Raw genomic sequence first — 14,995 nt, 5'->3', positions numbered from 1 at the left:
CAATCCTTTCACGGCTAAAATGGTCACCACAGGTAAGGAAGTTGCACATCCAGCTGAATTGGTTATTGTTGATTCTGATGGCAGTGACGATGAGGAAGGAGAGGAGCAACAAGAAGGAGCTGACGATGTGGAGATGGGAGAAGATGCACAACCTGCACAACCACAAGCTTTTGATGCAGCAGGACCGTCTAGGGCTGGTCGGGGACAAAGGATAGACCGCATGGAGCAGGAAATCACTGAAATTAAAACATCAGTGACAGTTCTGGGGAGACGTGTTGATGAAATACAAGTTCAGCAGAAGAAAACAAAAAGCCGGCTCATGGGTTGGCTTCGTGCAATTGGTCGGGCATGCAACGTGAATCCCGAAACCGTGTCCGATCAAGAGTGACTCCTCGGGGAAGTATCTTTGCTTAATCTCTTATTTATATTGAAAGACATGGGGACATGTCTCGCTTTAAGTGTGGGGTGGAGGATTCCCTTAAACATATGTTTAACTGTTCTTAAATGTTTTGGATGGTAGTAATTATTATGGATTTTTAGGTTGTTTAAATTGTTTTGGATTGTTGGAATGTTTTGGTGGTGTGGTACAATATATAATGTTTTGGGATTGCGTGACTATTTCACTTTTGTTTTTAAATGTTTTGGTGATTTAGTATTGTTGGAGTAATTGTTGTCTGTTCTTAAACATTTTCAGTAGATTTTTTTTAGTAGTTATATTGGCGCGGCCCGATGACGGATTCTTTTAGATAGGAGTTCTTGAGGGACTGAGCCCATAGAAAACAACAAAAAGATTTTTTTTTTGTATTTTTAGGTAGTATAACAATTCCCCCTTGGTTTATCTTTAAGCCGCGGTTCTTTTTCAAGGGTTTATCTTGAACCGGGCATAGGTAGTTTTAAATTTCTGTTTTTATATTTTTTTTTAATTTGTAGACTAAAATAAGGAGTTATAAGCTATAGAAAAGTGAACCCATAGCGTTGACACACCTGAACACAATAGACCCTAGAGTGTAACGCTTAGTCCTAATTGTTGAATCTTACTGAAAGTGCCTTAAATTGTATGTTTGTACTGAATTGACTACTCGTAATGGGGTATCTTGATGAGCTGATCTGGAATGAGTCATATTCCATGTGTGGTGAGTATTTGTATTGTCCATGTATTGTACTTGTGTCTAGAACTTGCCCGGTATGTGAGTTGAAGCGAAATTTGAGGTGGTGCTCGGTTTGAAAAATGATGTCAAGCTTTCTTTGACCTTTTTGAGCTTAATTGCTTATTAAAAATAAAATTTGTCCCTAGTTAACCCTTGGAGCCTTCAGACTTTTTGTTTGGCACCCGCATTACAAGCCCATACCCTTTTGTTCTTAATTGACATTGTTTTGATCCTTTTACCTCTTAAAGCACTTTAATTGTGAGAAGAGCGCTAAAAGAAGTAAGAAGGAAATAAGTGTGGGGTGACTTTTGAGTGGAACCAATAAAAGGATGAAAGGTGCACTTATGTTGTAAACAAATACACCACTAGCAGAAATTGAGTGACAAGAAAAATTACATTGTGTTTTGCTCTAGCTAGTGGGAATGAATTAATAGAGTGCTTAAAGAAGAAGGGCGTATATGTGGGATGACATTGTGTATAAATGAGAAGTGGGTTGAAGAATTTATGCTGAAAATTGCTCGTGTGATGTGTTAAAGTGCTTAGGGATTGAGTCACTATTCCTAAATACATCCTACCCGTCCCTTAGCCCACATTACAACCATGAAAAAGTCCTAATTGATTTTGGATTGAGCTAGCCTACATTAGTAGAGATTTACATTAAGGGCAAGCTTATGGTACCAATTGCATGCATGTGACCTCTTTTGTGAGAGTGAGTGATTTCCTTGATATATGTGAATATATGAATTGAATGTGGTGGATTGAACTCAGTTTTTGTTGATGTAATTGTGAGGGCATATGAATCGTGACGGAGAAGCAAAGTCTTGATTTCTGTGTAGAGTACTTTGAGGAAGTGTAAATATTGCATGGCACTTGAGAGTTGACTTTGAGGCTAGGATTGTTCACTGCTAGGCGTAATATATGTACAATGTTCTAGGTGTAATGCGTGAGGGGAAATGGTTGAGTGAAGAATTCTCTAAAAAGAATATAGTGGATTGCTCGAGGACTAGCAATAAGCTAAGTGTGGGGTGTTGATAATAGGCTAAATTGTTTAATATAGCCTATGTTTTAGCTCAACTTAAGGATGGTTTACTATTGTAAATGTTCAAATAATGCAAAAATTGGCTCTAATCATGACTTTAATGTCTCACAGGAGTTCAATAAACAAATGAGAATTTATGATGGTAATCAAGTGAAAAATGGAGTCAAATGACGAAAAGTTGAGCAGCAACATCTTAACAAGAGAAAACCCCACTAGCGTGGGTCATGCGCTCCCGCGCTAGTTCAATTGTTTTGGACAGAAAGAAACCTCACTAGCGCGGGTCATGCACTGGTCATGCGCTCCCGCGCTAGTCCTGTCCGGGAAATCAATTATTTGGGGGTAAAATTGGAATTCCTTCTTAATCCCACTCAATTTACAAAAAGCAAAGACTCCATTATTGGAAGATCAGTTATTAGAGTTTTTGAGAGGAAGAAATAATTTTAGAGAGAGAAAGTGAAGAGAAGACTCAGTCTTGAAGTGAAGAAAAGAAGGGGATTACAATCTTGAAGCAAGGATTCAAAGAGTTCTTCTAAACTTTCTTCTATTTGCTTGTTAATATTATGTTTAAAACTTTTATTGTTGATTTTTGTATAATTATGAGTAGCTAAAAACTCTAGTATTCTTGGGGTCATGGATGTTAGATAATTATGTTATTTGAAGCTTAGATTGAAGATATTGAATTTATTGTTATGGGTTGTTTATTTGATTCTGCTTCTAATTATTTTACTGCGTAGCTAACAGTGAAATATTATTTACGAATCTTGAGTTAAACTTGAAAAAGGAAATTCTTGGTTGCATATAGAATCAAATAGAACAAGTTTTGAATCTCGGGCATCGGGTGAAGAATTCGCAATTAAGATAGACATATACTTAATTGCCTTGTTTGGTTGAAAAATAGGAGTTGTAAATGCATTCTTGCTAATATTAATACCATAGACATATAGGTATTAGTTTAACTTGAATAGATGCATAAGAACTCGAAAGATTCTTATGAATATTATTAACCCTATAATCAATAACCCGGATAATTCAATAAATCCATTTTAAGCTAAAATAGTAGCATAATTTCTAGCAAGTCCATGACCCGGGAATATATTTATCCAAATTGTTATAAACATATTGTGAAATTGGTGTAGTAATTTTGTGTTGAATTATTGTGCAATTATTAAGTAAGTTGTAAATTGGTTCTTTATATATTTTGTGATAATTTAGCTTGAATTGATAATTGTTTGAGTCTACATCAGTCGATAAGTTGATCACAATTCCTCGTGGGAACGATACTTTACTTACTACTATATTACTTGTCGATCGCGTACACTTGCGTGAGTGTTTTGGTCGCAACATGTAACTTTTTAGATTCTTTATTCCTTGGCTTTGACACAAGTGGGGGAGTCTGCTATTGATAAGTTAATTGCACGGTTATGTGTTGTATTGGTTTCGGTTTGAGGTATACTTGTTAATAAGTTATGATTTGCAGAGGTTGAGATCGAGGATGACTCGAGTAAAGGAATTTCTAGATACGGGTTGTATATGCTTTATGGGTATATGGGAAACATTGAATGATTGAGTCGTTATTCATAAAGGATGTAGTGTACATGGAGTAGGGATTCACTCGATTGCTTAGAGGTGTGGATTACTTCTCAGGGTGTTGATGTGCTAATGGGGCACAAGTCGTTTGGAGCGTTTAGATGGTTTAATTGAGATTTGAGTAGAGTGGATTACTCTTGAAAATGGTTCTAATGGATTTAAGATTTAAATGTAGTAAGTGGAAATTTTCAGGATTTGTATGGCTAGATCTGAGAGTTACGTTGGATGGTGTTGAGACTCGCAGTATTTCTATATCATTATGGATTCTACATTTTAGTATCAAGAAGGTAAAAGGAACAACTTTAAATTCACAGAAGGTCTCTTCAGAGTGGTTATCTCGATTGTGGTGCTTTTCGGGTGCGTAAGAGAGCATTTAGCGGCTTATGAGCCTTAGGGTAGTGTGATTTTATGCTAGGGTCTCGTGTGGTGAGTTTTGGTTTAGGATTGTGGTATTATGGCAAGTGTCACACCTCCTTTTATACCCCTCAAAATAATAATAATATGTGTATGGGCCAAAGAGTTTTTTCAATTAAAGTGACAAAATTTGAATAGGGATTATTTTATTGTTCAGAGTCGCCACTTAGAATTGATTTTTTCGGTATTCCAAGTCACCATTTATTTGGATCCCTAGTCAAAGGAAGGTTTGACTCTATTTTAATCGGTCCGCGAAAACAAAGTTCAGGTAACGAATTCTGTTGACCGGTGAGAAGGTATAAGGCATTCCTCGAGTCCCGTGGTTCTAGCACGGTCGCTTTATTGACTTAAACTTGGCTTGAATTAATTTTGGACAAACTGTGATTTATATTATTTTCATGTTTTACCTATTCTCTTTTATCTCTTGATTATTAGAAAAAATTAAAGAATATTTTTGAATAATAAGATGTCATAACCACACTACGCAAGCGAATGCGTGATCGACAAAATTTATTATTTAGTCATAACGGCGCTATGCAAGCGAATCCGCAGTCATGACAGACGATTGTTAGCACGTTATTTACTTTTGAAAAATTGTTGCAATTGTGTTGGAGGAAATATTAACCCTCTTTTTTTCAGAAAATTTATTAAATGTCACTACCACGCTACGCAAGCGAATCCGTGATTATGACAAAAGATTTATAAATTAATTAAAACTATTGAATATGACATGAAATTGATGAATTAACTTATTAAAAGTTAAGCATCACGCTACACAAGTGAGTCCGTGAAGTTAAAGCGCACCTACTATTTGCCTAACGTTTAAATTAATTAAAGGGAAACTAGTTAATTAAAATAGTAGAAAAATCTGATATTATTATTAGTTTTTCGAGCTTTATAGTTGGGAAAAATTATGCAAATAAATGTTGGACCAACTTTATCTATTTTAAAAGAAATGAGCCAACTTCTTGTTAAAAAAAAATGGGCCAGCTTGTATGGAGCTTGCTGCTGGAATTTATTATTAAAATGGGCCAAGAAATGAATTTCAATTGGCCCAATGCTATATAGAAGAAAAGGGATAATTTTGTTGTTTAAAGGTAAATGGGCCAACTTTTATCTTTGATTCAATAAGGCCCAAAGTTGATACAATCTTAGCTCTTTACTTAGTTTGAGTTCATGACCATTAACTACATAGTCACAATTGTATAAACGCCCACTTTACAAAAATAGTCATTTTTGCAAATCCGGCAAAATGGCCAGATTCACAAAGATATTATCACAGCATTCCTAGAAGCATATGTTGGCAGTGAAATTTCAGCAACTAAAACAAACTCATGCTATGTGTTATACTCCTAAAGTCATTCATGGCATACTTAGCATTGTTACTCGGATATAATAGCTTGAAAACATGCTTAAAAAATCCATAAACGACTTACATATCACATTCAAAAACTTACAACTCAATATTCAAGTATTATGAAGGACTATATTCACATTATCACATGCTTGATACATAACAATAACATACAAGCTCTTTTGTTGTCAAACTACTCATCACATCAAACACATTTAAATAGTGTAGCATGTTCAAGTTGTTCCCATTGCTGAAAATACGTACATTACGAGTCTTAAAGGATTACCTGGTAGCAAAAGAATAAACAGTAGTTCAGCTACTAAAGGAACATAAAAACTGCAGCAAAACAACGGCAAAACCAGCAGCAAATCCGTGTTAAAACAACCCGAAAACTTAGAGAGGGAACCCAGAAACGAACGCTAAAGAGGACTTATACTTTTTTAAAAGTTTGCACTCTAAGATTCACTCCCAAAGCTCACCATTTCAGCTTACTTTTCATGTGTTCAACTGCTGAATTATTTTTGTTTTTGTGACAAAGCAATTATAAAAAATGCCCCCCTCTGGAAGTGTGATGGAGTCCCCTCTATGTATCAAAACAACCAGCTATTTCAAAAAATTAAAAATCAATTTTTTTGACAGATTTTTCTACAAAATATGCTCTTAAATTCAAAAAGCAAGACTTTCTAGTTCAAATCTTGTCAAGTATTTCAAACAAAATCTGCTCTCCACTATTCAAAGATAGACTTTATTCAAATAATGTCCAAAGGTCTACATTTTCTTACCAAACAATTTGACTTTTGAGTGTTGTACTCAAAAAGTCTTGAAGCAGTAAACAAACAACCAAACAAGTACCATATTACTCTTAAGTATTTTTCATTACCTCATTTTTATCAATACAAAACTATTTTACTACTTCAACAAGTGCAAAAACAGAAAATTTAACATTTCAAACTTCAAAAACTAATGCTAAAATAATTAATAATAAACAAAAATAAAATCTGAAAATTAAAAATAAAAATAAAAAAATCAGTCATGAAAAAGAATAGTATTTTACAATTTTACACATCAAAAGGCCGAAAAAATGGTGGTATGCCAAAGAGGGTGTTCCGGGAGGTCGCCGAAATTAGGCCGGATTTTGGTTGCCGGATTTTTGGGGTAGAATTGACATCAATAGATAGGTCTTGAGGAGCTCTATCCATTGATAAGTATTTTGGGGTGGTAGTGGTTGGAGCTTCAAGAATTTGGGCAAAAAAGTGACGGGAAAGTTTCCTAGATCTAAGATTCAAGGAGTTTGAGGGATTTTTTTAGGATTTGGTTTGGAGATATGGAAAGAGGAAGTTGTGGAGATTACGTAGTGTGAATTTGGAGGAGTTTGGAGGTGGTCCGCCGGCGGTGGCAATTTCCGGCAGGCGGCAGTGGGCGGAGCTGGGGCGGCGTAGAGAGAGTGAAGAGAGAGAGAAGAGAGAAGAAGGAGAGGGAAAGAAGAGAGAGGAAATAAGGGGAAAATGGGGAAAATTTTTGGGGATTTTAGGCTTTAAATACCTAGGATGAAGATCAAACTAGGACCGTTGGATTAAATCAAGATGGGTGGATGAGATTGAATCTTGTCACTTAACCAAAACGACGTAGTTTCAAGACAAAACTACGTCGTTTTAAGCTCTTCTTGGCAGCCCCCTTTTTGACCGGGTTTGGGCTCTTTGGGCTCAAATTTTGGGCCAATTTTGGCACAATTTTAATTAAATTACACTAGCCCAAACCCCACCCCATTTATCAAACTATTACTCAACTCTTAAAACCTATACATACACAAATAAGAACAAACACACACACACACATACATATATATATATATATATATATATATATATATATATAAGGCGAAAATTAGGCATTTACAGCTGCCCCTCTTTGCTCGAGAACATGAAGAATTTTCGTGCAAAGATAAATAAATGCCATGGATACTTTTTTGCTCACATTCACTCTAGTGGAAGCATTTTGAAAAAGGTGGTGACCGAACCTTGCTTCTGAGGTTGCCTACATATCCTTGGCTATAAAGGAATCAGGTCAGTGTAGTTCTGGAAAAATTTGGTAGGTGGGACTACCAGACACTGGAGTTAAGACTGCTGTTGCTGCTGCTGTTGCTGTTACTCTTACCGTTACTGCTTCTTACATCAAAAGAAAAAGAGAAGAGCACTACATTTGTCTGCAAACTAAGAGTACAAAAATTCCTATCCACGTGTCTTCTAGAGTCAAATCTTGATTCTTGACCTGCTTGCTTGTGTTGACCTTAGATTGGATCTTAATTCTTTTGAAGAAAAGATTATGACTCAATCTCGATGGCTTGCTTTCTGATCAGAATTTGAGAAGATAAATCTTGAGAAGTTGGGCTGCTGACACATTATCAAAGCTAAACTCCGACTATCTTGTGATCGAAGGATTTCTTTCTTCTGATGAGAAACTGAAACTGCAAGCTTTAATCTTCACTTGTGCTATACGGCAGAGCCTGCAAAGCCATCAAAGAAAAACAAAAACGAACAAAATTTTTCTGCCCCAGTCTGGCTCTAGGAAAATTCTGTGAGTTATTAGAGAAATCTGTAAATTATCTAATTTATTGAAAAGGCAGATAGAAACAGTAGTATAAACTAGCTGAAAGAGATAAAATCTGGTAACGAAGGATAGTTTAACTAGGGATCGGTACCTTGTGCAACTGAAAGGAAATGTAATCATAGGCCGGTACCCTCTCTTACTGGAAAGAAATAGAATCGGGTGTTAGCACCATGTATTATCGATAAAGTGTTGAATCCCTCTAGGCGAAACGGTTCGATCTGAGTTAAACTGTATTTAAACAACCTGAGCGAAGATTACTTCTACCCGGAACTACGAACTAGATCCCCTTAGGCGAAGCGGTTCTACCTGGGTTAAGCTACGTAAAACATCCTGAGCGAAGAGTACTTCTACCCGGAAACTATGAGCTGAATCCCCATATGAGAAATGGTTCTACCTGGGTTAAGCTACGTAAAACACCCTGAGTGAAGAGTACTTCTACCCGGAAACTATGAGCTGGATCCCCCTAGGCGAAATGGTTCTACCTGAGTTAAGCTTCAGAAAACACCCTAAGTGAAGAGTACTTCTACCCGGAAACTATGAGCTGGATCCCCCTAGGCGAAACGGTTCTACCTGAGTTAAGCTTCAGAAATAGGAGGTGTGAACAATAGTGATGCATGCTGAAAATAAATAAAAAATGGAGATTTTAAGGATCTTACGTTTGGTGACATTCGTTCACTTAGGACCAACATTCTGCACTCCTTTGTTCCTGCTTTAAACAAAGAAAAACTTGTGAGTTTTTAAAGTGGTGGTTGGTTTGTGGCCTTGATGCCCTGAGTAGCTTGATTCACGACCACTGCTGTCGAAGAACCGATTCTGTCAGCGTGGTACCGAGATGTTATGCCGCTCTGTATCATTTTCTAGAGACCTTGGCTTCACAATATTACCCCCAACTGTTTCATACCTAGATGTCCATGGTACCGCTACCCTTGTCTCTAAGGCAATGCATTTTTCTCTAAAATCAAACTCAGTTGTCTTACTCTAGTATTAGTTTGTGTCCGTAGTACTCATCAACTTTTCTCATAAAGCAGGTCTTGCTTAGGCGACCTTTTTAGCTCTTTTTTAGACACTTTGTTTGTCTTATCGAATGATATCATAGATGGATTCATGCCTTCGTCAATGCCATATATGCCCCAAATTGTGCTCGACATTACGGGGAAGCTGTAGCCAGTTTTGCAGCCCTTTCTTTGCTTCGATTTTGATGCAGGATTAGACCGACGGGGACTCAAAGAAAAATTATGGGTAAAAACAGAATAATAATTTGAAGCGAAAACGAACTGTGCTTAAACAAAAGGTGTCCCTTTCAGGAAAAGGAATAGGGAGATTTATCTGAAGGTATGTGCCGACTTTAATGAATCATGACATGCATTTTGGGCTGGATGCCTGATCTGTCTGAGCTATCTAATTCTCAAAATCCACCACAAATGTTCATCTTGAATTTGTCTTGGTTGTGCTCATGCCGGAGAATCAAAGACCCTTATTCAGCTAGTAGCGCCCATTGCAGGTTTTTGCTAACTAACCTCTCTCATTTCTCTAGTAACTGTCACCTTATGGTGCCCATCTGGGTTTTCACTAATAAGACTCTCATTTCTCTGCTCACTATCGCCTTATAGTGCTCATACGGGTTTTCACTGATAAGACTCTCTCATTTCTTTTTTTTTTGACTAAGATACTGTATGAGGGAGGTTATCCAATGCCTTTGGCATGAGGACTTCAATCATTCTTAAAAAACATCGATCAAAAGTTCTTGAAAGATAAAAAGGCGAAATGAACCTTGAACTGAATTACAACTTTTGGAATCATTTTTACAGAAAAAATCGTGAAATAAAATAAACTTCTGTCTTAGTTTTGGAGTATTGGGAATATGGATTTTTTGTTCTGATGGGACCGAACCCAGGGTAAGGCTACCTACGTATCCTTTCGAAATCAGGTCGGAAGTAGTTCAATGACTCAGAGATTTGTTGTTGTTGTTTTTTTACAAGTACACAAGTTCCAACAAGTGAGAAACAAGGAAGACAAATACGGCTCAAAAGGATTAACAAAAAGGGTGACACCTATTTGGAATAGCGAGCAAATGATAGCCTTCACCACTTCAATCTGAGAAAATCAATGCGTGAAAATTCTACAATGGGTATATATCAGACATAATATCTTTTGACTGCATCTGCGTTAATAGTCATGTCTGGTACCCGTCCTTCTTCATCTACCAAGTGCAAGGCCCCTTTTGGTAACACTTTCTTGAAGATGTAGGGTCCTTGCCAGTTCGGGGCGAACTTTCCTTTAGCTTCTACCTGGTGCGGAAGGATGCGTTTCAAAATCAGTTGGCCTACCTCAAACTGCCTTGGGCGCACTTTCTTATTGTAAGCGCGTGCCATTCTTTGTTGGTATAACTGGCCGAAACACACTGCTGCTAGCCGTTTTTCATCGATCAATATCAGTTGTTCTAATCGGGTCTTGACCCACTCAGTGTCTTGAATCTCTGATTCCACAATAATTTGGAGAGAGGAAATTTTGACTTCAGCGGGTATTACAGCTTCAGTTCCGTATACAAGCAGATACGGAGTTGCGCCAACAGATATGCGAACAGTCGTACGGTATCCCAAAAGAGCAAAAGGCAACTTTTCATGACATTGCCTGGAACCTTGGATCATCTTCCTAAGAATCTTCTTGATGTTCTTGTTTGCTGCTTCAACTGCTCCATTGGCTTTTGGCCGGTAAGGGGTAGATTGGTGATGCATGATTTTAAATTGTTCGCATGCCTCCTTCATCAAATGACTATTTAGATTGGCTGCATTGTTAGTGATAATGGTCTTTGGGATACCAAAGCGACAAATGATATTGGAGTGAACAAAGTCTACCACTGCTTTCTTGGTGACTGCTTTGAAAGTGACGGCTTCCACCCACTTGGTGAAGTAATCAATTGCAACCAAATTGAATCTATGCCCATTTGAAGCCTTTGGCTCGATCGGCCCAATAACATCCATTCCCCAAGCAACGAAAGGCCAAGGAGAGGACATGGGATGCAACTCCGAAGGAGGCGAGTGAATCAGGTCACCGTGAATCTGGCACTGGTGAAATTTGCGAACAAATCTGAAGCAATCTCGCTCCATGGTAAGCCAGTAATACCCTGCTCGTAGAATCTTCTTCGCCAAAACATATCCATTCATGTGAAGTCCGCATACCCTTGAATGCACTTCACTCATGATCCGCTCTGCTTCTGTAGCATCTTTGCATCTCAACAAGTTTAAATCTGGGTCCTCTTGTACAGAATTTCCCCATTTAGGAAGAAACCACTGGCGAGTTGCCTTATAGTTCTTTTTTGATCTCCTTTGGCATGCTCTGGATATTCTCTTATTTTCAGGAATCGTTTTATGTCATGATACCATGGTTCACCATCTGGTTCTGTCTCGATTGTATTACGGTAACCATGCTGATTCTGAACTTGGATTTCTAATGGATCAATATGAGTGTTTCCTGGATAAGGGAGCATCGAGGCTAGAGTAGCCAATGCATCGGCTAGCTCATTGTGAAATCGGGGAATGTACTTGAACTCGATAGATTTGAATCTTTTGCTCAAGTCTCGCACACATTGTCTGTACGAAATAAGTTTGATGTCTCGAGTCTCCCATTCGCCTTGGGCTTGCTTGATAAGCAAGTCAGAATCTCCCATAACTAATAGTTCACGCACATCTAGATCGATGGCCATTTTCAAACCCATGATACAAGCTTCATATTCTGCCGTATTATTATTACAGAAGAACCGAAGTCGGGCCGTCGCAGGGTAATGGTGTCCAATAGGTGAGATGAGGATTGCCCCGATCCCAACTCCTTTGATATTTACAGCCCCATCAAAATACATTTTCCATACAGGGTGATCGTCTGGAACCACTTCCTCTATCGAGTTGACCTCTTCGTTCGGGAAGTATGTGCTAAGTGGAATGTACTCATTATCAACTGGATTCTCTGCCAAATGATCTGCCAAAGCCTGTGCTTTCATCGCGGTGCGAGTGACATAGACGATGTCAAACTCTGTGAGAAGGATTTTCCATTTTGTGAGCCTGCCAGTGGGCATTGGCTTTTGGAAGATGTAATTCAAGGGATCCATTCTGGATATGAGGTAAGTAGTGTAGGCCAAAAGATAATGTCTCAACTTTTGAGCGACCCAAGTCAAGGCACAACATGTCCTTTCTAAAAGGATGTACTTAACCTCATAATCGGTGAACTTCTTGCTCAAATAATATATTGCTTGTTCCTTTTTGCCTGTTGCATCATGTTGCCCCAGAACGCATCCAAAGGAATTATCCATCACTGATAGATATAAAAACAAAGTCCTACCAGGTTCAGGTGGGACCAGTACAGGGGGTTTTGACAGATAATCTTTGATCCTGTCAAAAGCCTTTTGGCAATCATCTGTCCATATGACAGCGGCATCCTTTTTCAGCAACTTAAAGATGGGCTCGCACGTGGTTGTGAGCTAAGCAATGAACCTACTGATGTAGTTCAACCTCCCGAGCAAACTCATGACCTCTTTTTTGTTCTTCGAGGGTGGCAGATCTCGAATGGACTTTATCTTAGATGGATCCAATTCGTTGCCTCTCCGGCTGACTATAAAACCGAGGAGTTTCCTAGATGGGACCCCAAATGCACACTTGGCTGGATTAAGCTTAAGGTCATACCTACGAAGCCGTTCGAAGAACTTTTTCAAATCACATACGTGATCGGCTTGTGTCTTTGATTTTATGATGACATCGTCGACATATACTTCAATCTCTTTGTGCATCATATCGTGAAAAATGGTGGTCATGGCCCTCATGTAAGTTGCCCCTGCATTCTTTAAACCAAATGGCATGACCCTGTAATAATAAGTACCCCATGGCGTGGTGAAAGCGGTCTTTTCTGCATCATCCTCATCCATTAGAATTTGGTGGTACCCAGCATAGCAATCCACAAATGATTGGATCTCATACTTTGCGCAATTATCTACAAGAATGTGGATGTTTGGCAAAGGAAAATTATCCTTTGGACTTGCTTTGTTCAGGTCCCTATAGTCGACACAAACTCTGGTTTTTCCATCCTTCTTTAGCACAGGCACAACATTTGCCACCCAGGTGGTGTATCGGACAGCTCTGACCACATTGGCGCTTAGTTGCTTCATTATTTCTTCTTTGATTTTGTTGCTCATGTATGTTTTAAATTTTCGTTGATGTTATTTGACTGGTAGAAAACCAGGATATGTAGGAAGCTTATGAACCACCAGATGAGCACTTAAACCCGGCATATCATTGTAAGACCAAGCAAACACATCTCTGTATTCAAATAAAAGTTGAATCAAGATATCTCTGGTTTTTTGTTCAGTGTGAATGCTTATCTTCGTTTCTCTAACTTCTTCAGGACTTCCGATATTAATTGTCTCAATTTCATTGAGGTTTAGATTAGGCTTGTTTTCAAATTGTTCCAACTCTCTTTTTATTTCCTCAACAATCTCATCTTCCTCATATTCAACCTCTTGATGTGTTATTTTGATATTAGACAACTTTTCCAGATCTGGGCATGAATTCCGCATGCATGTCATGTTATTAAAGCCGGCATTAACAAAACTGAAATGAAAATAAAATGACCGGAATTAGGAAAAGGAAAAGATAGGAAACTTAATAGGAAACTGAACTGCATTTTATTGAATTCAAAAGGATAGAAGGGTTAACATCAAAACAAAACAATCATCCTGAGATATTTGGATTACAACCCTGAAAGTAACCCAAAATACAAAAAAGAAGTTGCAAAAGCAGACTACCAAGACTCCTTCCTTGTGGGGAGAGGAGTTGTTTCCCAGTTGGTGAGCATGGTGTCTGGGTCAATTAGTTGCACATCAGCATGACTAGTGCCTTCACCAGCCTGGATCATATTCACTTCAGAAAACATCTCGTTGAGGCCATGGCATATTTCATCAATGTTTGCATGCACCGAGGAATTTTGACCCTCTCGGAGTCATGGCTTGACAAAAGTGTAGAAAATATGAGGGATAGGCTGTTGCAAGACCCATCCACTCTTTTTGCGGTGTTTGGATTTGTTTTTGTCTGCTTGTGTTGGCCTGAAGCCTAAGCCAAAAGTACCCCGGTTGCCTAATGGAGAAATAGGTTTTGAAATTCCTTGCAATGATGCCCCCAAACCTTTTCCTGGCTCATAACCTTGTCTCATCATAACCGTAGCCACCATTACAGATGTGGCAGAAAGACGAGGATGCAAAATGGGTTTTCCTTCCTCGACATGGTCCACAGCAACCACTTCAAAAGCCTGATAGACAATGGACTCAGACCCTTACTTGGCCTCAATATAGGGGATTAATGGGTCTTTATAAATGGAAGACTCATCTTCTCCGTGAACAATAATTTCTTGCCCGTCATGTTCGAATTTGAGCATCTGGTGTAAGGTGGATGGCACAACTCGGGCTATATGGATCCATGGCCTTCCAAGAAGAAAGTTATAAGAAATGACCATGTCCACTACTTGGAAAACAATCTCAAAGTCCACCGGACCAATCGTCATGGTGAGGTTGATTTCCCCCATGGTATCTCTCGCTGAGCCATCGAAATCCCGGATGCGAACATTGCTGGGTCGGATTCTGTCCGTATTGATCTTCATGCTTTGCAAAGTAGAAGGAGGGCATACATCTACACTTGAGCCTCCATCAACCATGACTTTCTTTACATAATGCCCCTCACATTTGACCATCAAGTTCAAAGCCCTATTGTACCCGGCTCCTTCCTCGGGAAGTTCATCATCGGTAAATGAGATTCTGTTTACCTCAAAAAATCTATTGGCCATCTTCTATAACTGATTCACTGTGGTCTC

At 38.6% G+C, this 14,995-nt stretch overlaps 1 protein-coding gene and 1 long non-coding RNA gene across 2 annotated transcripts; both read right to left on the bottom strand.

Moving 5' to 3' along the window:
• Positions 1-5,581: 5,581 nt before the first annotated feature.
• On the bottom strand, positions 5,582-7,039 carry LOC104219007 (uncharacterized). The gene is made up of 2 exons (XR_011404494.1): positions 6,597-7,039; positions 5,582-5,828 (listed from the first exon to the last, which is right to left on the bottom strand). It is a non-coding gene; the product is annotated as an uncharacterized lncRNA (long non-coding RNA).
• A 4,351-nt stretch (positions 7,040-11,390) lies between these two features.
• LOC138883232 (uncharacterized) lies at positions 11,391-14,065 on the bottom strand. The gene is made up of 5 exons (XM_070163902.1): positions 13,938-14,065; positions 13,373-13,743; positions 12,638-13,126; positions 12,349-12,556; positions 11,391-12,252 (listed from the first exon to the last, which is right to left on the bottom strand). Exons 1-5 carry the CDS (start codon positions 14,063-14,065, stop codon positions 11,391-11,393), a joined length of 2,058 nt encoding a protein of 685 aa, XP_070020003.1.
• Between the last annotated feature and the right edge of the window lie 930 nt (positions 14,066-14,995).

The sequence above is a fragment of the Nicotiana sylvestris genome, chromosome 12 (assembly GCF_000393655.2).
Source record: "Nicotiana sylvestris chromosome 12, ASM39365v2, whole genome shotgun sequence".
NCBI classification, from domain to species: domain Eukaryota; kingdom Viridiplantae; phylum Streptophyta; class Magnoliopsida; order Solanales; family Solanaceae; genus Nicotiana; species Nicotiana sylvestris.
This window is presented reverse-complemented; position numbering and strand designations above follow the sequence as displayed.

Bases quoted from the DNA above. Each gene is read 5' to 3' on its own strand.
- LOC138883232 (XM_070163902.1), bottom strand. From the start codon at position 14,065: ATGTTTTCTGAAGTGAATATGATCCAGGCTGGTGAAGGCACTAGTCAT. The intron at 13,744-13,937 runs GTAGTCTGCTTT...TTTTCATTTCAG, and splicing joins CCCACAAGGAAGGAGTCTTG to TTTTGTTAATGCCGGCTTTA. The intron at 12,557-12,637 runs GTAGGTTCATTG...TCATATGGACAG, and splicing joins CGGGAGGTTGAACTACATCA to ATGATTGCCAAAAGGCTTTT.